The 23,122-nt window shown below is 44.8% G+C and overlaps 3 protein-coding genes across 3 annotated transcripts; 2 read left to right on the forward strand and 1 right to left on the reverse strand.

Moving 5' to 3' along the window:
* Positions 1–1,638: 1,638 nt before the first annotated feature.
* Positions 1,639–18,634, reverse strand: LOC146762762 (uncharacterized). The gene is made up of 3 exons (XM_085537756.1): positions 18,123–18,634; positions 17,752–18,036; positions 1,639–6,355 (listed from the first exon to the last, which is right to left on the reverse strand). Exons 1-3 carry the CDS (start codon positions 18,632–18,634, stop codon positions 6,313–6,315), a joined length of 840 nt encoding a protein of 279 aa, XP_085393882.1. The 3' UTR covers positions 1,639–6,312.
* Positions 10,397–11,026, forward strand: LOC107308051 (feather keratin 2-like). The gene is made up of 2 exons (XM_015851624.3): positions 10,397–10,415; positions 10,706–11,026. Exon 2 carries the CDS (start codon positions 10,727–10,729, stop codon positions 11,021–11,023), a length of 297 nt encoding a protein of 98 aa, XP_015707110.2. The 5' UTR covers positions 10,397–10,415; positions 10,706–10,726; the 3' UTR covers positions 11,024–11,026.
* Positions 18,633–22,813, forward strand: KCTD12 (potassium channel tetramerization domain containing 12). The gene has a single exon (XM_015851627.3). The coding sequence runs from the start codon at positions 18,633–18,635 to the stop codon at positions 19,608–19,610; it is 978 nt and encodes a 325-aa protein (XP_015707113.2). The 3' UTR covers positions 19,611–22,813.
* Positions 22,814–23,122: the final 309 nt, after the last annotated feature.

Below are 23,122 nucleotides of genomic sequence, written 5' to 3' on the forward strand. Positions count from 1 at the left end.
TCTGTCCCTTTTTCCTTATTGCCCCCCTTTAGATACTGAAAGGCAACTCTCACTTCTCCCTGGGGCCTTCCATTCTCCAGGCTGAACAGCCCCATCTCACTCTGTCTTTGTAGGGGAAGCTTTCCATCTCCGGGGTCATTTTCGCAGCCCTCTTCTGGATCTGCTCCAACATGTCTATGTCTCTCTTACACTGAGGAAATCACATCTGGATGCAGTACTCCAGGTGAGGCCTCAACAGCACAGAGTAGAGGGGCAGGATCACCTCCCTTGACCTGCTGACTGTGCTGCTTTGGATGCAGCCCAGAGTATGGTTGGCTTTCTGGGCCGTGAGGGCACGTTGCTGGTTCATGTCCATCTTCCCTCAATTCCTGCTCTCACAGGGCAGATGAGGTGTGAAGTTTCTAGGACATTTGAGAAAAAGAAGGTACAGGAAGGAAGGAAGTAGAATTGGAAAACCTGCTTCTGCACTGTGCCAAAGATATGTCCAGCTCTCATGAAATCATTGAAGACTTGGAAAGATAGGCTTCAAAATTTCACTGTATTCATCCACACAATCTCTGAGTCTGATGGGCAGTGAACCCAGATCCTGCCCACACATCTCTGCTGCTTTTGTACTCTGAGAGGCTTCTCATAACAGACTACATAGGAAGGACAGGAAAGATCAACAGTTCTTCCCTTCAGAACAGGCATTTATGAGCTTCTTCACTATGCCTCTTCCAGCTGGCTGCTCCGGTAGTGTTGATTTCATCTGGGTAGCACAAGGTTTTTACCCAGTATGACTTGTTGAAACAGCTGATCTCCCTGCAGCAAGCTGCTCCGTCGTGTTCATTAAAGCAGATCTGTGGGCCGCAGGTTGTCCCCGCCTTAAGCTGCCAGAAAAGGATACCACAGAGATGAAAAGACTGCTTTGCAGCCTGCTCTATTAGCACTGCAACAGCAAGGCACCAGTGCTCTGCCAAGGAAGAGTGCAAGAACGTGGGCTGAAGGACACTGGGTTTCTCCTGCAGGACTGAAGCAAGCTGGCTCATCCCAGACAGAATCTGGCTGAACAGGACAGAGTATCTCACAGGTTAAGCATTCTGCACATGAGATCAGCTACACAGTCAGGAAGGAATCACTAGGGGTGCAGCCTTTTTTGCTGTGGGTTTCATCCACAGACACCCCTAGCACAGACTCCAACCTCAAAACAGTTTCAAGCAAAGAGATTAAAAAACATAAGAAGAATATACTTGGGATTCTTACTGTTTTAACTTTACTGTTTCTTTATCCTCAGGCTTCACATTTGCTTCACTTTTATAATGATAAGATAAACTATTACAGTAAAGCCTTCTCAATTGACTGCATGATTTCAGGTAGTGACAGCTTTAAAAGTAAAACATTCTTCAAGACTCTGGACAGTGTTGAGAGAACTGTATGAATATGAATCAAGAGTGAACCCATCCTGGGAAGTATAAATTATTTACAAATATCTAAAAGACATAATACTGAAAATCTTAACATCTCATTCCTACAGATTGCCAAAGGAAAACATGCATGAAGCCTTAAACTCCCAGAGTTTATGTTACCTTGAAGGCTAAATGTGAATCAGTCACGTATCTGTTCTCAGTGTAGCTCTGTGTATGCACATGGCAAGGGCTCTTACAGGAAATGATGCTCTCCAGCTAGAGCAATACTTGACTGAGCTTCTGCTGGAATGTCCTAAGTTAAAATTAAACATGATGAAAAAGCCACACGAGCAGTGACTACATAGGGGAGGGTGGAGATCAGAAAGACCTTCCTTAAACTGAAAAAGCATGGCACAGGATGACACACTTGTTTTTATCCATTTATCCTGTAAACACAATTATTATACATGTAGGCAAAGTCGCAGAAATGACACTCCCAAATAAGGCATGGAAAACCAAGAAGAGGAGCATATGAGCAACCACAAGTCTTCTTAACCTTCCTGATGAATTCTCGTTTGTTGTGGGGAAAAAAAAAAAAATAGAAAAAAAAAGTTTTAGAACAAGAAGCGTATCAGGTACTCAAACATTAAAATAGCAAACATAAGAATAGTGTTGAATTCCCTTTATTGTAGTCAACTATGCTGATGTCTGCCAGAATTAGTCCAAGGTTTCTTGTCATGCCTTGGTGAAGAGGTGGGTTGGAAGTTGACCTGTTGAGATTCATTCTATCCTTTCATTTTTCTGACTTCAAGATTTATAGAGTTCACCCATCCTGCCTAAACTGACCTCTAAATTGAACTTGATACTACTTGAAATAATGGCTTTAACAAGAACAGGGTCAACTTCCAACCTGATATCAGGTTGGATGTTGGGAAAAAGTTCTTCTTTGAGGGTGGTCAGGAACAGGCTTCCCAGGACAGTGTCAAAGCACTGAGCTGTCAGAAATCAAGAAGCATCTGGACAATGATCTCAATCTTATTTTTGGGTGGAGCCAGGAACTGGACTCAATGATCCTCACAGGTCCCTTCCAACTTGGGATTTTCTTTGATTCTACCACTGGTATTTGACTAATATTTTCTTGAAGACTAGAGGCACATCTGTGAGCATAATGTCTACAGACACTGTTCATGATGTGCTTTGTATTCTGAAAGTCCTCCTGGATTAGCATAGCTAGTCTCTAAATGCTCCATGAAAATAAGGCCATGAGAGTAAGTCATATTTAAGAGATGATTCTCAAGCTAATGATTGTGACTGCAAAGGGATTGCAACACTCACAAATAGTTGCTCAAGCAGGATGGAAATTCAGTTGCAAATACTGAAAGTAGGGTCATGACCTGGGAAAGTCATACACTGAGATAAACAAATTCATTAATATATCAGAAAAAAAGTGAAATGGATAGATGTGATATATTCAAATTAAGAAAGTATAAAACTGGTGTTAAAAATGAAGCAAAGAAACATTCTATATTTAGGCTTTTTTCAGGCTTTTTTTTCTTTTTGTAAATTTTTAGAAATGACGCGTTGCAAAGTTAATGAATTGGCTTTGCAAAAATACTGAAATTCACCTGAACTTCTGTTTCCTCAGAGTCAATAAGTGCCATAATTAATCATGCTATCTAGTGAGGTGAACAAACTAAACATCATATCTCACCTATATCCTTAAAGCACTGATGTTCTGGGAAAAGGTTTGCAGGAAGAATCTAACAACAATAACAAAATTGCAAAGGCTTTTCATATGAAAATATTCCCATTACTTTAATATTCAGCTAAAGATCTAGAGAAAACAGTTCACATGCAACAGGTCTGTGGATTCATCTAGACTTTACAGGTGAGGGATCAAGCTAAGAAGTATGCTCTACTGAGCACCTTTTCAACTCTTTGAAAGTCCTGTCAAGTGGAGAAGATCAATAATTAGGGAGTGCGTGTAAGCCCTTCAAAGAGATCTGAGCGCAGCACTTGCTGTATAATCATGCCCACCATGCCGATGCCACGGCCTCATGTGGGAGATCCCACCCTGGGACACAAAGCTGCCATCCTCAGTTTGTGGAGCGGGCAGCTTTCTTCTCTGACAAGCCCCACTACCTTTGAAGCTCAGATCTACTTGTTCTAATGGGACTGATTAGAGGAGGGAAAGGAAACTTCAAAAGACTTCACTGCCTCTGTGAACTAAGTCGGCAGAAGGCTGTGCTGACAACCTCTTGTGACATGTACCACCAGTTATTTTTTCCCTTGGCCCTCATTCTGCCCCTTAACATTAACATCTTCTTTCTGTTTGTGTGTGAGAACAGAATAATCAGCTCCTCCACCTGATGGGGGACCCTCATGTTTCTCCCTGTTGTGCTTCAGGCTTCTTTTTGCTCTGAGATTCTGCTGTCAGTTACAGTTTTAAACCCACTGTGATCCTGATTCAGCACTGATACATGGCTGTGACTGCCTGACTGACAAAAGGCGTATGGCTAATTCTATGGGAAGGATGAGGAAACCTGATACACGGAGTAGGAATGAACAAAATGCTAACAGAAAACCCTGAGCAGGGGCCTGCAACTCCTCTATGCCTATGTGCAGAGGGATGTGGAGGGAGTTAATTAATTTCTTGTCATTCAATTAACACTGATCTGTGCTGATGCTGATACTTTCTTTATCCTCATTGCTGGATGCATTCCATCCTTTTTGTGCGCCCAAAGCAGGACCACGTACCAGCACTCTACCCTCTGTCTTGATGTTGACACTATAGCTTTCGGTTTCCTTTCTGCACTTCTGCCTTCCCTTACCAGAGGAACAACTTCCTCTGCTGATTTACCAAAATACCACTTCACATCCAAACCTCTTCTGAAAAATGCAGCTCACCAGACACCCTTAATTACATGAATAAATTTCAAAATCAATCTTACAGGTAAATGCCAAGTGTTTCTTGTTTACAGTTTTGCCTTCTCAGAGTTTAATGTCAGGGATTTTCTTTATTTTGGTGACTCAGTGTCAAATATAATACCCATCAGGAACACAGATGTCTCACTTAAGGAGTCCAAACTAAAGACAAAACCAAATGTGTATTTAAATAATAAAGATTATAGAAATGCTTTGGTGTCTGTGTAGGTATCTAGGTTTATCTGGTCTTGGAACAGCTGACCTCAGTGACTCATATCTCACCCTTTCAAACACACAAATATTTCACTTTTTCTCCCAGTTTTTAGATCAGCTTTCTGTCTTATTTCCCTTGAACTCCAGAGGCCCACTTCAACCTTTATGCAAGGCCCCTCAGGATAACAGAGTTACAACCCAGGCTACTCAGACACTTCTTGTTTTTACTGCATTTGCATTTGTCTTGGTTATTCAAAATACAGCTCAAAAAAACAGGAAAAACAAAACAAAACAAAACAAAAACAGAAAAAGAAAAAAAGAAAAAAAACAATAACTGCTTGATTGATGAACCTCATCACAATCATCATAGATTGGTACTGTCACTCCTTTTCACCACGTGTTTGCAATAATCTGGATAAGTTCTAGAACAAGCAAAGGTAGCTGCTGTCATCATATCCCTGCTCCCTTCCTCCTCCATTTCACACTTTGCTTGTAGCAAAATAGAAAAGGGAAGATGGGGGGGAAGCTCTGGATTTGACCCCACTCTTATTTACACTGCTTAATTTTCCTGTTGCTTTGGTGCTGCATTGAAGCACTTCTGTTAGCTCTCTCTGCAAGACAACTGGCCCTCAAGATGTAAGTAGAGTGGATATGAGGTAGCCACTGCCACTTGGCCTCAAAGGCACAGGCTGCGTGCGGAGCTTGTGGAGCTGGAGAAGGCAAGGCAAGGCAAGCATCCTGACTGCTGCCTTCCTGGCAGCCTTCTAGTCACTTGGTGAGGCGTTACTGGATTCACACTGTTTGTTCTTAGTGATAGAACTAGAGGGAATGGTTTTAAGCTGCACCAGGGGAGATTCAGGCTGGACATTAGTCATAGTAATAGTACTAGTCTCGTGCGGGTTGGAAGGGACCTTAGAGATCATCGAGTCCAACTCCTGGGATTCGAGCCTCTGTGCTGCTGAGCGGCACTTCTACCACTTGCACCACAGGGGGGATTCGAACCCTGGGCCTTGATGTTGCAAGGCGGCATTCCTACCACTTGCGCCACCGGGGCACACAAGTATTAGGAAGTATTACTTCTTGGAAAGGGTAGTCAGGCATTGGAATGCACTGCCCAGGGAGGTGGTGGAGTCACCGACCATGGGAGTGTCCAAGAAACGTCTGGATGTTGTGTTGAGGGATATGGTTTAGCTGGGAAGTATGGTTGGACTGGATGATCTTCTAGGTCTTTTCCAACCTTGATAATTCTGTGATTCTGTGATTCTGTAATTCTGTGATTCTTATCCACAAGACTGCTGCTGTACAGACTGCTGAGAAAAGAGTTGGAATAAAGGTGACTGCTAATTAACCAAGTGATTCTGGAACAATTTCAAGAACAAGTTTTTACTTGCATAACAGCGGTAACATTTTTTTTAAGCTCTAGAAACAGATGGTGATTTCTTCTCTCAGCAAGCGCTGCCAACAGCATCAGTAAGTATACACAGTTCATCAGATAGATAAATCTTGGGTTACAAACACAAGTAATCAAGAGTCACACTCCTTGCTACATATGCTGGAGCAAACACTATAAATAAGACTGGGAGTTATTTCACTCAGAGAATGATGCTATTCAGAATCAGGAGGGTAATTTCCCACCACCGCCCGTAAACAAAAGCGCCTCTGCTTGAAGAACGCACGGCTCACGAAATGGCTTCCTTCAGCTGCGGCAATACAGAGCCGAAAGCTGCGATCAGAGACAGCACTGCCACCTGCTGCTCCCCAGGGCACGGGTCTCGCTTCCATCAGGGCACTATGGGCAGTTAAAGTTGGCATTTACCACGATGGCGCATTTACTGCAAATTAATTAAAAAGTGAAATTTAATAATTAAAAGGAAATAAAGGCAACTGTCAACTTTGCAAAACAGACGGGAATAAAATAAGCTGTAATTAATGTGCTGTCACAGTTTCAAAAAAATAAACAAGCCATCTTGCCACTTGTTTCACAGCTTAATCACATCCTTTGATGCTGTTATCTTTGGCTGGTTCCTTCAGAGTTTCATTAGCAATTTAGTGAAAATGCAGGCAATCAGCATCTCACCAGATTAAGGCTTTACGTTAACAATGCTGTCCTTAATTAAAGATATTATGGGCAATGGCAGACTGATAATAGCTGGAATCTTACTTGACCTTGATGAATATTAGAAATGTGCTCACACAGTTAATATTTCACAAACTAATAGTGACTAACGAGATGGCAGATGAGGCTAGCAAGGGATACAGGTCATCAATATTAACCTGGTCACTACAGATAGGACCAGTGAAGGGCAGTTAAGTGATCCCTCTAAAATCAGTGCTGAAGACACTGTGCAGGGGTTTTATGAACTGGAGGTTTAGATGAGATGCTATTAGATAATTTCACTGGAGTTTGTGTTTTAACAAGTTAGTTGGGAAAGTTTTCAGGAAGCACAAAAGTGATTGTGATTTTCTCTGACAACGACGCACAAGTACAATCTGAAGGAAAGCCAACGTACTGTTTGAGAAAACTGACTTTTCACACCTTCACCTCAGAAATGCTTCGATGAAATAAATAAATACATAGAATGCATGTGGTCACACACTGTGGGAGAAATCACAGAATCACATAACTGCAACTACTGGAAGGGATCTTAAGTGATCATTGAGTCCAACCCCGCATAGCAGATGCCCTACAGTAGGCTGCACAATAGAAGGAGACTCTACGACCTCTCTGGGCAACCTGTGGGCAGCCTGTTCCAGTGCTCTGTAACCTTTACCATAAAGTAGTTTTTCCACATGTTCTTATGGAATTTCCTATGCTACCCTTCAGTCTTCAAGCACCTCTCCCATTCACCAAGACCTTTTAAAGTTGAAAGAGAGTTGTTCAGCAATCCACTCTGCCAGCTCCCTCGGCACTTATGGGTGCATCTCACTGAGGCCCATGAATTTGCGTGTTGATTTTGGCTAGATGCAATCTAACCACCTCTTCCTGAACCCTAAGGAAGCTTTCCATTCCTCAGACTCTTATCTCCATGGTCTAGGATTCCTGAGGAGCAAATCCTGGCTGAAACCTCAGGAAATTTTGCCCCTGAGTTGACCCCTGAGGGGTCAAAATATCAACTTTCATGTTTATGTTTGTATGTAGATTCCACCAGGAAACATTTTCTTTCTGAATTTTAGAACAGCTCTTCTTTGTGCTAGATTCTAAAGAAAGAGCTTTTCTCATTAGTCAGAACACTTGACACGCAGTGTGGCATTACAGCCTGTTCATACTTTGTCTTCCAGTGCTTTGAATCAGGATCATCCTTGCTTGGCAAGTCAAGCTGCCTACAGCTTATCTACTCAATTGTGTGCTAATGCTTCTCTGTGAGCCCATTCATCTGTCCCTGATAGGGTCCTAGATCGTAAGCCACTCAAGTGCATGAACCTGAGCCCTGCACTACCACTGCCTTCTATAATTCTTTTTTTTAAGCTTGGAAACTCTTCAGAATGTTAGAGAAATGCCAGCAGACCTGAGTGCCTGGTGATGTGCTCCCTCCCTCTCTTGGTACAAATTCAAACAGTTTAGCTTATAGCACCGAGTGCAGCTGATAGAATGGGAGTGGAACGGGAGAGTGTTTTGGCAGTCAGACATGATTCTCAGATGTATGATGGTCAGCGGATAGAAAAAGGGGAGTTGTGCTAAAGGAAAGAATTCTGGTAAGCAGAAAAAAACAACAACAAAGGCTGAGGCCATGCAATCAATTTTATAGCATATCCATCCCTATAGAAGGTATATATAAGATTGCCTTGAAACTTCCCAACCTGTACACTAAAGGTATCACTTGAATGTATCCAGTTCACTTCTTAAGAGCTCCTATGAGTTATGGTTACTATGCCTAAATGCAGTTACTGGTATTTTTCCTTTGCATAGCAAACACAAGACCATTCTCACTCCAATCCTCTGCTCCTCCAGCCCTGACCCCTCTTTTGGATGTGTGATGCATACTTAATTTAGCAATGTCCATAATCTGCCCTCTTGTACTTACAGATTACTTAGGGCTGTATGTAAGCACCTCCTGTGGCTTCTGAAACATTTTTTTCCCCATTGCATAGTGAAAAAAAATAAAATACAAAAGAAATATATTTGCTTTGGCTGATGGAAAAAAATGCACCAGTACAGTAAAAACAAGAAGGTAAAACATGTGGAAAAAGTAAACAAAACATAACTTATTAGTAATTCTACTGTTGTCAAAAGGCAGTGACCCAAACATCACCTTTTTTTAATTACAAGTTGAGGGGACAGCCACATCAGCCTTGACATGAGGACAAAGACGGAGAGATCAAGAAGAGAGATCTCATGCACAGGTTATTGGTGAATATTTTACCCTTTAAAGTCATTCCAATATATATTAGGTCTGAACAACCACATTTATAACCTATACACAGTATTAAAGAAAAGGCTGCATAACTACTATAACTCTAAAACACTGACAATATGCAGTCCAGGGCTCATGAAATCTAGAAAGAAATGCTATTCATCCCCTCTGTATTTATTTTGCTTTTTCTTAGCTATGTTTCATTTTTTTCCTTTCTCCTTTCCCCCCATAACAAGCTTTATGCTTGGCAATTTACATGCTTTCTTTTTACTTTTTGGACTGCCAGTCACAGAATGTTTTGACTTACAAAGAGATCTTTTCTTATTCTGGAAGCTTCTTTGTCACTTTGACTGCAGGATTTATGCTTATCTTCAGCCTCTCAGATAAACTTCCCCTTCACTGAGATCCATTCTACATTCCCAGACTCTTTCTATGTGATTTAACTTCACAGAGATTAATATATATATATACTTGTACTATTTTATTTGGAAAGATTTTATTTAAGGGAATTGGTTCTCACACAATCAAGATTTTGTATTAAAAAACATAAACAATAACCATGAGAGCATTCAATTATTTCAGGATGGCAGTTTGGCAAAAGGCACATATAAGCAACACACATGAAAAATTAAAAGGTGAAAACAAACAGGTCCCTTTGCATGGCTGTAACCCTTTTCAAGCTAGAAAAACTTTATGGCATATATTTCTGCAGATGTCTCGCAGCAGATACAGGAAAGGCAATTTCTGAGTTTTACTACCTGAGTCCCCAGATTTGTATTCAAAAGTCAGAGCGATCTTTATTTTGCAAACAGATTGCAGGTATGCAAAAGGGGTCTGAAGAAGATTTTACTAGACACTAGAACAGGTTGTGCAGAGAAGTTGTGGATGCCCCAGCATTGGGAATGTTCAAAGTAAGGTTAGATGGCTTATGAATAACCAGATCTGCTGCAATATGTCCCAGCTCTTGGCAGGGGGTTAGACTAGATGATCTTTAAAGGTGCCTTCCAAACTAAGTCATTCTATAACCTAAAATTTTGTTATAGCACTAGGAGTATGATTGATGATACCATCCCTCCCATGTGGAAGTACAGGTGAAGCTTCAGGGTTAGGAGGAGACCTGTCCCAACCATAAATACAAGTATTGAAGCAAGGCCCCAGAGGGCAGGAGGCTGCTGTTCCCTCCCAAGGTTACACAGTGCTCATCATTGGCTGCATCATCTGCTCATACTGACGTGTCATGTCTCCAGGAAATGTTTTGGCCTCTAATCCTGTCACTTGAAAGGAGACTCAGTGGTAGACCAAGCATGTCCTAAACACAGAAATGAAAAAGAAGCATTACAGGGAACAGGAAAAAAAAAAAAAAAAAGACACCGATTTCTTTAATTGTGGTGATTTGCATGCAAAATGAGCTTGTTGTTACATATAATGTATGTACAAAGGGTGCCTCTGGACCTATGGGCAGTTCTGAGCAATATAAAAGCCTGTCTAACACCACGATCCCTCATCCACTTCTCCTGCCTTCTCCTCCTTGGTGAACAAGGTAAGCTGCAGTGGTCTTCTCCTCACTGTCCTCTTTCTTTGCTTCTCCTCTTTCTCTTCTGACCTCCACTGAGTCTCTGACTGTGTTCCAAACTTGGTGTGAGTCTTACTCCTTGGTGGTGCTCCCAGCAGCTCTGTTCTGCTTGCCAGAGTCGGGGGAGGTAGGAGAAGGCCTTGGGCTGTCACTGCAGGTGCATCTCCCTGTTTCCCAGCCCCATACCTCCTCTCTTGGTGAGGAGGCCACCAGGCTGCTGCTCACACTGCATATGCTTTGTCTGCCCTTTCTCCTAGGTACACCTCCATCCCACAGCCATGTCCTGCTACGATCTGTGCCGTCCCTGTGGCCCGACCCCGCTGGCCAACAGCTGCAATGAGCCCTGCGTGCGGCAGTGCCAGGACTCCCGTGTGGTGATCCAGCCCTCTCCTGTGGTGGTGACCCTGCCCGGTCCCATCCTCAGCTCCTTCCCCCAGAACACTGCTGTGGGATCCAGCACCTCTGCTGCTGTTGGCAGCATCCTGAGCCAGGAGGGAGTGCCCATCTCTTCTGGGGGCTTTGGCCTCTCTGGCCTGGGTGGCCGGTTCTCTGGCAGGAGGTGCCTGCCCTGCTAAAGCCGAGGTGGACATCCTCTGAGCACATCCCAGTGATGCTCGAAGCCAGGCACCAGACTGAGGATGTAGCTGCTGGCCAAGGTTTCCAGATAGGCTGAGCACCCTCCTGCCCTCCTGCAAAACAGAGAGGGAAGCCAGGGTGCCAGCTTGTGCTGTCTGGAAACACAGCCAGCAAACGTCATCTTCTCCTGCTTTCTTCTCATCATCACAAGTCTTTGCTGTCTCGTGCTGTTCTGTGCCATGGGTTCACCCTGAAGCAAGCTGAGAGGGCCCTACTTCTTCCTCTCACCAAATGAGGGAGGAAGACATGCATCCTATTGTGGCAAAGTTTGCCAGCTGATTGCCAATCTGTTTACCAGCTGCCTTTATAGCAGCTTTAAACTATGCACTGCTTTGATTCCTTCTTTAGATTCAATAAAATTTATGCTGCATTGTAATCTCAGTATCCTTGTATTCCTTTCCTGTTGATATTCATGGCAAAGCCATTCAGGGAAAAATATTTTGACTTGAAGTCAAGATGTGGTACATTACCATAAAGTTTACCTTTGTAAACTTTGTGTGGTGTTGTCCAGGTCTTATCAGCGTCCAGGACGTCCCTCTAATGGACATGTCAGCAATGAATGATGTTGGATGTTTTTTATTTGATAAAACAGGATAATCTGATAAGTCAGATACTGGAGCAGGACTTGATTGTCTTTTTGAGTCTCTTCCAACTCAGGATATTCCATGATTCAACAACAGAGAGAGAGGAAAGCTTCTTAAAAATCAAATACCTGTATTCTTCAAGGGCTTACAGAGTCTGCAGACTGTTGGAATTAAGTGGATGTAATTTGTTTGAGAATTTAGATACTTGCTCATTTAAAACTTCATTAAATCTGAACACTGATTTGTCATTCCATATATTTCTGAAATACCCTAACCATCTGACACTTGCTCTGTCAATATGTTATTTTTTAGCAATATGGTGTTAGTTAAACTTACTAACATGACTGAAAATCACAGATATTGTAGATAGATAATATCTTACAAGAAATCCCTACAGAGTGGTGATTCTTCCATGTAAACTTGGAACAGGAAAGCACGTTCAGAATTTCCTAGACACACTAAATGAATCCCAATTTAGTGTCTCCAACTACAAAGCAAAATACATAAAGTTCCCTCAGAAGGAAGGCAGCTTTGTCAGTCTTACTTCTAAATGAACTGAAGCTTTAATTTACAGGTTAGAAACAGCTGCTTTTCCTTACTTTGTGCAGTAACACCTCATTAGCACGGGGCATTAGGAAGCTGGGAAACAATTAGCTGTGCCTGATGAAGTTGATTCCAATCTTCTAGCTCAGCTTCAATAAACAAAACTCAGTCTAAACTGAAAATCAGGTTGGGTTCTGCAGTGCATAAGGAGTTGGGAGCACAAGTGGTAGAGGAAGCTTGGAAATGCTGCTGAGGATGAGAGCTGGCACTTCATGAATGGAATATTCTGGCAAGCTCAGCTATAGTTCTAGCGATGCTGACCTGCTAATTTACTTGCTAGGAAGAGACGTTCAGCAGTTAGGCAGCAAACCACCTTCCTTCTCAAGTGAGTGAGACGTTCTCACTACATTAGTTTACATGTGAGTCAGAGAGGTTGTGAGCAAGCATCAGCTCCTCCTGGCACAGCCACACAACTGAGACACACTGCCTGAAGGAGCTAAGAGAGTCTGCTGAGTCTTCACTCACAGATGTTCCCACTGACGTGAACACTGGTTATGGCCGTAAGTGATGCATACTTCATAGAATCATAGAATCACCAAGGTTGGAAAAGACCTAAAAGATCATCCAGTCCAACTGTTCACCTATTCCCAATAGCTCCCACTAAACCATGTCCCTCAACACAACATCCAGTCGTTCCTTGAATCCCCCAGCGTCGGTGACTCTACCACCTCCCTGGGCAGTCCATTCCAGTGCCTGACCACCCTTTCTGAGAAGTAATACTTCCTCATGTCCAGCTTGAATCTCCCCTGCCGTAGCTTGAAAGCATTCCCTCTGGTCCTATCACTAATAACACAAGAGAAGAGGTTGATCCACAGCTTACTACAACCTCCTTTCAGGAAGTTATAGAGAGCAGTGAGATCCTCAGTGAATGGCTATTTTCCAGGACACATGGAACAGTGAAAACCTTTTGTAGCTGCATACCATGCAGTATTCTGAGGCCTAAGAGGCAGAAACCAGTCTGGGCATCTTAACAATAAAGGTTTTGTTTTTTTTTTTAAATGTATTTAAATTCTGACTTTCATCTTCCAGGTAGGAAGGTGAACACCAAGTCTCTAATGAGACTTCATTAATTTCATTTCAGTCTGTGTCAGAGGAGATGAAGTCTGGTGGACAGATGCTTAATCACAGAGCCCAGGAAAAAGCTGTGCCCACCTCTGCCACATTCAAAGCATCTTTCAGGGCAGACACCCTGAATGAACATTAGCATGCTAAATAAGCTTTGTCACGCCATTCCCTCCTTGCCAGTTTAGTATTGCTCACTAGTTTACATGGGCTGTGAAACTAGCAGGGTGTGACACCAACGCACTCAGTTCCGCATTCGAAGACATAAGCTTAGGTAGAGCAAAAAATAGCATGTGCATTTGTCAGTCACCAACATACAGAGTGCCTGCTGTGGGCTCCTACCTAGGTGCTTTCTTCCCCTCCTTTTCTAATGGATGCTGTAAGCACCCAAGTGAGGTACCAGCACTTCTTCCATTAAATATAATAGGAATTTTACATCAATTTCAACAGGAAAAGATGCATAGAGAACAAAGAGAAATGTTTATTTCCTGAGTCTGTTCAAGTGAACTGTTCCAGTTTACATTTGGTACATAGTGGCAAAAAGCCAAAGCAGATGAATTCCTTATTGTGCACTGACCACAAGTACCATTTTGAAAAGTTAGATTACCAAAAAAACACACCAATAACCACAGCCAAAGGGATCAGGTAAGTCTGAAACACACTATCATTGCTATCTTTATTACTAATTACTTATCTTTCAAGAACACATTTTGAATTCCTCTGTTAAAACAGTTTTATAGATAAGAAAGGGATTTAAGCCAAACCTCTGAATTTTGAAAAGTTTCTTCATAAGTATTTTCTCTTGGATTTCATGCCCAGGAATGACACTGCCCTTGTGATCAGCTTCCCAGAGGAACAGACTTAGGGTCAGTTCTTAACTGGCTCCTTTGCAAACCAACACTACTGTCTTTTGATTATAGCTTCCTCCGAGATTTGCCTTCTGGGTGTGAAGCACTCCCAACCTTGTCTGAGTCTTGACTCCTGACTTCAGTTCCTACCCTGGGGCCTTCAGTAATGAGGATGACTGCCAGCACCCTGCTCTCTTACATTTACCACTTGCTGCAAGTGCTTTTTCTCACTAAAAGCTATTCTGAAGCCTGACAGACCCTACAGGAAGGCAGGCTCGTAGTAAGTGGGTGTAGAGGTTGTTTTTGATATCCTAATTAGTCATGTTAAAAAAAAAAAAAAACATAATGAGTTACATTTTCCCTATTAGAAGAAACTCTTCTATTGAATCCCCATGCCATCAGATTCTAGGACAGAGTGTGAGGCTGGTGATCCACGCTGATGGCTGATGTAGCTTCCACTCATGTCTGACTGTCTTCCAGTCAGTACTGTGGTAGGATCTGGGTCAGAATGCTATGTATTCACAGAAAGTAAAATTGTCAAGGGAAGGCTTGTACATGTGAATGAAATATTTCACAGAGATATCGAAAATTAATTTCTGAGAGCCAAGTCTCACAGAAAGAACACTGACTTAGAACTGCTCCACAGAGACCGTGAGTAATTTGGCACAGGAGAAAACTTGCGCATGCTGTGCATGTAAAATATCACACTGCTACACATTATAAAATGACATAACTGTCCTATATCCCTCTGGCAGGAGCTGAGTGTTTTGACACTTAACATCTCCTGAGGTCTCTTTCAACCTGAGTTATTCTCATTCTTCCTTCAATGTCATTCACACTCGAACATTTTCATAGGAGATGGACTTCTTAGAACATGCAGTTGCAGCTAACTAATGTATTCTTTTTCTTGCATCTTGAGGCTAAAATACCTGAAAGTATCTGAAAGGTTCTTACAGTGAGAGTGGGGCAGGTCTCTTCTCACTAGTGACAAGTGACAGGATGAGGGGAAATGGCTTCAAGTTGCGCCAGGGCAAGTTTAGGTCGGATATTAGGAAGAACTTCTTTACAGAAAGGGTAGTTAGGTACTGGAATAGGCTCCCCAGGGAGGTGGTTGAATCACCATCCCTGGATGTGTTTAAGAGCCGTTTGGATGTGGTGCTCAGGGATATGATTTAGTGTAGGGTTTTTAGAGTTAGGGTACTGGTTAGGCTGCGGTTGGACTTGATGATCTTCAAGGTCTTTTCCAACCTGGGTAATTCTATGATTCTATGATTCTAAATGAGCATGGCTGAACCACAGGTTCAAATCGGTAGTCCTTCTGTTATTTTTATACAGGAGGCTAAATATTTTTCTGAATTTAGCAATAAACTCTAAAACAACTCAATCGTGTTCTATTAGACATAACTGCAAACCACTACTTCTAGTTCAGAAGAGGGATAAAATGTCTTCTTGCTTTGTAAAGTGTCGCAGGAAGAATGCCGCAGCTGCAGATATCCCTATTCATTGCAGGGGAACTGAACTACGGTTTATAAAGGCCCCTTCCAGCTCAAACGGTTCTGTGATTCTATTTATCAGGTATTTGGGTCTTGTAAGTAACACTTAGAGCCCTTTTCATTTGGTAACTGCAATATGGTTCACTCCCGCTAGGTGCTGCCCTTCCTCTACGGTTTGAGAAGGAACCCTTCCGGCTCGAGAGCATCTGAACCAGATTAACGCTGCGGCTGTCGTACCCACACTGCAAAATCCAGGCTCGTTCTTCCTCCCAGTCTGGTGCCGCTGGCAGCCGTGATGGAAACCGTCTTTTAAGCACTGACACAACAAAAGCACCCACCGAAAAAGAACAACAACACAGTCTAAATTCAAAAATGCCAAAAGAAGAAAAGCTGATGAATCCCACCAGTAGGACAGCACGCATCCAAAGCACAGCTAGTCCCAGTCAACAGCTAACAGCAAACGCTGCAAGTGCCTTATCTGAAGCAACTCATTCTCAGAATTATCATGATACCACAGAGTGAAAGAAATTCACATTTCCCAACAAAAAGCTTGTTTTGTCCACTGGATCTCACAAGCTCCCTTTACTGGGGTTGTATGTCTGCCATGTTGCTCTGTGACACGCCTAAACGTTACATGTACCAGTGCCTCACTGAGTCTCCCACACAAAATGAGAATAAAACACGGTGGTTATGGCTGCATTATGCAACCTAGTGACTGACACGCACATGAAAATAGTTGATATACTCATCCATTTTAATACCCCTGGATGAAGTCCAGTTCTCCTCACTGGAGATAAATATAGCCAAGTATAAAGAGATGGGAAATGGAGAAAAGCTATCCTAAAATTTGGTGAAATTAGAAAAGAAGCAACTGTTACATGTTACAATAACCACAGTTTTGCAACCAGGCAAAGCATCCTCGCTTGCATAAAGCCACAGGAGATGCCCAGAGAAGATAACAGTTCTGAGCAGTTGCTTCAAAACTGCTATTTTGGGTTCATCCTTCAGCCCAGAGAATGATGGCTGTCTCAGAGACAACCAGGGCAGGCTGGGAGCCCTGGGCAGACTTACCTGGTGGGTGGCAACTGTGCCCACAGCCAGGGGTTGGAACTGGATGGGCTTTGAGGTTCCATCCAACCCAAGCCATTCCCTGTTCCTATGATTCTATGTTCAGCTTTCTTAATTAACAGATGAATTAAACATCCTATTTTTTTTTGCACAGAAGCATCTGCAAGACGCGCTGCTGGCACATACTGAATCTTCCACTGCAAATTGTGCAGTGAATAATTACTCTCACGAGCATTACATGATCTCATCTCCTGGGTGCACAGGCTGATCACAGTGCTCTCAGTAGAGCCCACACGAGGGAAGCTGAGTTTAAAATATGCATCTGTGGGAGGCTCCCAAAGCAGCTTCCTGCTAAGGATGGCCAGGAGCAGGGTGATGCTGGAGGGAAACACCCCATTATGGAACTGAGGCACAAGTAACCCCATGAAGCTGCTACCAGCAAACCACAATGTGATATTTTCATGTGTTTTAGTTTGGTGAGTTGACTCTGAAATAGCATAAGACTAAACAAAGATTCCCTCTGTGCTAGTGGATAAATGACATTGTTTTCATTTTCGTCTACAGTGATAAACTTGTGTATTCAAATGGATAGGAAACCAAACTCTTTCGAGCTTCTTGTACTTCTCCAGATCTTCCTAGACTACAGTTTTAGCCCCAGTCCTACTCCTCTCTCAAAGACATTTAAAAGGAAGAATGAACCAAGTCATTAGTTTCAGCACGTCAGCAAAATATCAGATTAACCTACTGTGCCATTTTGCTCCCACAAATGAAAACACGCAGTGACCACACGGTGGTCTGAGTGCTGGCAGCCTGTTTTTTCCATTTGGAAAATGCAGTGTTCTCTGTTGCTTTATCCTTAGTCCTTTCCAACTGAACTCTTGTGGCTTCTGAGTGACTCAAGCTCACCCCATCCTTTGCCTCACCTCCCTGTTCTTGTCATCTGTTCCCTCTGCAAAACTCTTTATTTCTCAACTCCCTATCTTCTTCCTCTTCTCTGTAGCAAACTTACCTCGCTTTTTGAGAACTAGCTTGCCTTTCCTTCCTCCTCCATTTCTCCATTCTCGAAGTACTTTTAACCCCTGGCTCTGCACCATCTGATTTCTTGTTCAGCGGATTTGGTGCTTGTAGCAGAACAGACCAGATAAGGCTCCTTGGCAAGCGCTCCCTCCTGTCCTTCCAGCTACTCTCGGGCATGTGGGCACTCGTGGACGCGTCAAGGAGAAAAACCCAGTACACCACAGGGGCAGCTCGGTGCTGTCGCTCGTAAAGAGACAGATGAAATTCAAGCACAACCCTGAAACATAATTTAAACGCTCTGTGCCGCTACATTTTAAATAGATGCTCGTATTTCCTAACGTGCCCAACAACTCCAAATCAAACCTCAGCCGTAAGGGCACCCGGTGACACCCGTACCCCCGACACACACACGGGTGCCACTGCGGGGTCCCCGTACTGCCGCTCCCGGCGCTACGCTCCTCGCGAACAGCGGCGGAGGGCGGAAAGAGCGGAACGTCCCTCTCGCCGTCTCCGCAGCGCACGGCCCCGGCCTCGGGGAGAGGCAGGGCAGGGCAGGACGGGGCGGGGGCCGGGGACCCTGCGTCAGTGCCGAGCCGCCGCCGTCCCCTCCCCGCGCGCTCGGCTCTGCCTCCCGCCGGCCTCCCCCGCCTCCCGCCGGCTGCGGACGCGTACATAAACACGGCCCCGCCGCCGCCGGGGCGCTCCGCTCGCAGCCCGACGGAGACGGTCGGTCCGTAGCGCGGCCGTCCGGCTCCACGCACCGACGGGGCGGGGGCTTCGGCGGGCAGCGGCCCCGCGGCACCTGCCGGCGGCAGCAGCAAGAGGAGGAGGGAGGGAGGCGGCGGCTCCCCGCCCGCGGCGGGATCCCTCGGCATGGCCCTGGCGGACAGCGCCCGCGGGCTGCCCAACGGCGGCGGCGTGTCGCCAGCGGCGGGGAGCGGGGCGGCGGCGGCGGCGGGCGGTTGGTCGGCCTTCCCCGAGATCGTGGAGCTGAACGTGGGCGGGCAGGTGTACGTGACGCGGCGCTGCACCGTGGTCTCGGTGCGGGACTCGCTGCTCTGGCGCATGTTCTCGCAGCAGCAGCCCAGCGAACTGCCCCGGGACAGCAAGGGCCGCTTCTTCCTCGACCGTGACGGCTTCCTGTTCCGCTATATCCTGGACTACCTGCGGGACCTGCAGCTGGTGCTGCCCGAGCACTTCCCCGAGCGCAGCCGTCTGCAGCGCGAGGCCGAGTACTTCCAGCTGCCCGACCTGGCGCGCCGCCTGGCGCAGGCTCGGGCCACCACCACAGCCGCCCGCCCCGCCGTGCTGCACCGCGACGGCTCGCTGTGCGCCGACGAACCGCCGCTGCTCGGCTGCCTGGAGGCAGAGCCCGCGGAAGGAGGCGCCGCGGCGGCGTCCGCGCCGTCGCCCACCGCCAGCCGCAGCCCCTCGGGCGGACCGCTGCTGACGCCCTCGCAGTCGCTGGACGGGGCGGGCGGGCGGCGCTCGGGCTATATCACCATCGGCTACCGCGGCTCCTACACCATCGGGCGGGAGGCGCAGGCCGACGCCAAGTTCCGGCGGGTGGCGCGCATCACCGTGTGCGGCAAGACCGCGCTGGCCAAGGAGGTGTTCGGGGAAACGCTGAACGAGAGCCGCGATCCCGACCGCCCCCCGGAGCGCTACACCGCCCGCTACTACCTCAAGTTCAACTTCCTCGAGCAAGCCTTCGACCGCCTCTCCGAGGCCGGCTTCCGCATGGCCGCCTGCTCCTCCACCGGCACCTGCGCCTTCGGCCCCGAGCAGGGCGGCCCCGCCGACGACAAGATCTGGACCAGCTACACCGAGTACGTCTTCTGCCGGGACTGAGCCCCGCCCGGCAGCGAGGGGCTGCGTGGCCCTCGCACCCGCGGGGCTCCCCTGCCGCCCACCGCCTCACCTCACCGCAGCGCGCAGCCCCGGAGGGCCCCGGGGGCGGGAGCCGTCGTGCCGCAGCCCGTTTTGGCTGCCGTGGCGCGGCCCGGCTGCCCCGTCCCCCGTCAGGCCCCCCGGTAGCTGTGTTGGGAGCGGGGAGGGAACAGGTCACGGGTGTGGATAAACACCCGAGCTAGGAAGGTGTCGCTTGCCCAGCTCCTGCTTCTCCGCACAGTGCCGTCAGGTTGGGGCGTAGGGGACAAAGAACTCTTTTTCTGGTTGATTTATGTTGAACTAGTAGGTGTTCTTTCCCGTCCCCATACTCAGACTGAGGCTTTACCTCTTCGGGCAGGTTCTGGCAGTCCGTTTTGTGGCCCCTCCCTTGAAGGCGATGCCAGCCTTTGAAGGACAACCGTGTGGCAGTGATGGCTGCCTGTGGCGCTGGCATTGCAGCTTGGTACTTAACTTTTAGAGATGAATAATTTTGCAGGAAGTGGGCGTCTTTGTGACCAGATCCATCCATGCCCATACCCCTCTCTCAGCCTCTGAACTTCCCAGGCTGTGGAGCTGGGCCGAGGCCTGAGCAGCAGGAGCGTGAGGCTGCAGTGGAGCGCCGTTCTTGGGATAACCAACCACTGAACTGTGGTGTCTGTGGAATCAAGGGACAGTCCTTTGGAAGCTTAAAATGCTGTGTACATTGTAACTTTCATGGGTGGCATGAAGTCCTTATGATTCTTTTGAAGTCTACAATATGCATAGAATATTCAGTGCATATTTCCTTAGCGTCCTCCAAATGGCAGGGGTGGGATAACAGCGGGGCTGCCATAGTGAAGGTGGGGCCTGCTTCCTGTCAGGGTGAAATTGTGTATGTATGTTGAATGGAAGCAGATGGATTTTTTTATTTTTTTTTTTTTAAGTGTAATCAAGAGTACCTTGCTTATTACTTTGAGTTTGGTCATTTTAGTGGTGTAAAATTTTGAAGCCAACAGAACTGATGCTGAAGCAACATTTTTAAGAAACAGTCTCTTGTTTTTCATGTCAGTATTACCTGGGAAGTGACTGCTGAGAGTCAAAAACCTCTCCTGCAACACAGCTCATTCTTAGAAAGGATTAAGCCCCATCCTTATGAAAGCTTGGGCGATGCCAGTGTATTTCAGGGGAAATTACCCCATCAGGAAGTAAAGCTGTGTTGTGTTCATGCTGTCTGTTTGTCTCTTGGATAAGATGGCCATAGCTTGCTTTGCAGCCTACAGTCTGAGTGGCTTGTACAATTGGGAAGGTCAAGCAGTTCTTTCCAATAAATTCCTGAAGGTTTGAGTACAAAAGCACTTTAAAACCTGATTTTGAAACCTGTGTTGTCTGTTCAGATGGTGATGGAAAAATACCGTAAATGTATCCTAATTGTTGGAAGAATTCAACATGTAAAGCCTGAAGTTGCATGTTTTGAAACTACTGAATCAAGTTGATCTTTCTAACCCCAAATTTAGAAATACTGCTAGCACTTATGTCTAACCAAAGAATTTCATAGTAGGGTTTTATTTTTTAAAGCTTTAGTTCCTTTGAAAAGAGCTATAGCCACTTAGTTACTGAGTTCCAGCACTCGGTCTCCATGCGCATCACTTGGTCATTCACTGAGTACATCTGCAGTTGCGTAAAACTGAAAATAACTTGCACAGCCATGAGTTTGTTAATTGGCAAGATTGTTTATCAGTGTGACTAAAGTGATGATGCGCATGCGAAAGCTCTGGATATTGTCCAGCTGTAGATAGATGTATAACAGAGTATTTTTAAGTGGAGAGCAATGTCCATGTCTTGTTAGATGAGCAATAAGATAGAGTGAGAGGCCAATACACCTGAAGACAGAATGAAACCTGTTTGTCCTATGCCTTACTCTGAGACAATTTCTTTGTGCATAACATTTATACCACAAGTGAAAGGAGCTTGATCACAGCTACTAGGTCTTTACAATGTCATTCTCAAGAATATTGACTGTCTTTTTCTAGTTTCCGTTCAGTAACTCTGAAGTATGTTTTTTAAGATTTTGTATAAGATTCCAGTAAAGTGTTTGGATTCGCTCTAGGTAGCTTTCTTTTTTTAAGAATCTGGTAGCTTACAAAATCCATCATAGAAGCTATGGATAGGGACGGTTTAGAATTGAACTGGTGATTTAGTATGTATATATATATACAGTATGTAAACATTTTACACGAATCATTTAGTTTTTTAATCACTTTAGTGCTACAGACCTTCATATCTAGCTGAGCATTTACATATTACGCTGTGTACATAATATGGCGATGTTCTATTGGTTTCTTATACCTGTTTCTATGGAAGAAAACAGAGTATGAATATCAGCATTAGTGTAGAACTGAAATCGATTACATATTTGCTTGAATGTGAATCATACCTTAACTTCCAGGTGGTTGAATGCATCTCTAACAAAGATTGCCTGTAGTTTGATCAGTGAGTGCTGACCCATTTGATGGCAGATGATCCAGGAACTCTCAGAATTTTAAGTAAAAGTTGATATAGTAAAAATATAAATGGATCATTTAAAACAAATAATCTTTGTGTTTGTGCTAAAAACTCTTTTAAGTGTGATTAGTATTAGAGAGTGAGGCTGTTCATTTACAGATATCTCATTAAAATCTTGGTTTGAAATGACGGTGCCACATATTCAATAGTCATTTGATGACTTGCTGCAGAAGACTCTATTTCTTAAAGGTTAATTTCAGTTACATTTTCCAAAGGTAAAATGCCCCAGGCCAAGTCCCTGAGTTTGGATGCTCTCCTCTGGTGAGCACTCAGAGAATGGATGGATGCGATGGCTCCTTTAACCCGTTATTCTACAGAAGGACAACATCTAAAGGCACACTGCTAGAGCCCCGTACGTGGTTTGCAGCTGTTCATTATAGATGTATTTGGAGATAAATACAAGAGCTGTTAAACTCAGTCGTTCTTTTAATTAGAATTTAAGGTTTTCAGTGATGCGTATCATGAAGGGTGACTGCGGATGTTTGATAGGATGTTTATATTTTTATACATGTAGATAGCAAACCACTTGCTCATTCTTACTTTCACATGTATAGCATTGAAAATAAAGATCCTCCTAGGAAAACGTTACATACCAAATTAAATTGTTGTTCTTTAAATATTAACTTGGTTGTGTGATTCATGCTGTCCTTTTTACTCTGGTAAAGATGTTGGCTTTGCACTCTGTTCACAGCGTCATAACCACTCAACAAATGCTTGTAGCTAATAAATAAAACAAACGTCAAACCAAGAATGGGGATTTCTAGTAACATCCATAGCACAATAAATGGAAATGTATAATGCTCAGACGGAGCATTATAAGTGTTGCAGAGAATTCTTGTGGTACCAGTCAGTATAAATCCATCCTCAGGGAACCATGCTGAATAAATAGCTTAGTTTGAAAAGCACAAAATGTTAATGTAAAATGCCCATGC

This window comes from Coturnix japonica, chromosome 1 (genome assembly GCF_054131305.1).
Source record: "Coturnix japonica strain WE chromosome 1, WE-NBRP24, whole genome shotgun sequence".
In the NCBI taxonomy this organism is placed as follows: domain Eukaryota; kingdom Metazoa; phylum Chordata; class Aves; order Galliformes; family Phasianidae; genus Coturnix; species Coturnix japonica.

Excerpts from the sequence above, each read along its gene's own strand:
- LOC107308051 (XM_015851624.3), top strand. The coding sequence starts at position 10,727 with ATGTCCTGCTACGATCTGTGCCGTCCCTGTGGCCCGACCCCGCTGGCC.
- KCTD12 (XM_015851627.3), top strand. The coding sequence starts at position 18,633 with ATGGCCCTGGCGGACAGCGCCCGCGGGCTGCCCAACGGCGGCGGCGTG.
- LOC146762762 (XM_085537756.1), bottom strand. The coding sequence starts at position 18,634 with ATGCCGAGGGATCCCGCCGCGGGCGGGGAGCCGCCGCCTCCCTCCCTC. Across the intron at positions 18,037-18,122 it reads CGGGTGCCCTTACGGCTGAG|GGTTGTGCTTGAATTTCATC; the intron begins GTTTGATTTGGA and ends ATTATGTTTCAG. Across the intron at positions 6,356-17,751 it reads GCTAGTTCTCAAAAAGCGAG|TAAATGCGCCATCGTGGTAA; the intron begins GTAAGTTTGCTA and ends ATTAATTTGCAG.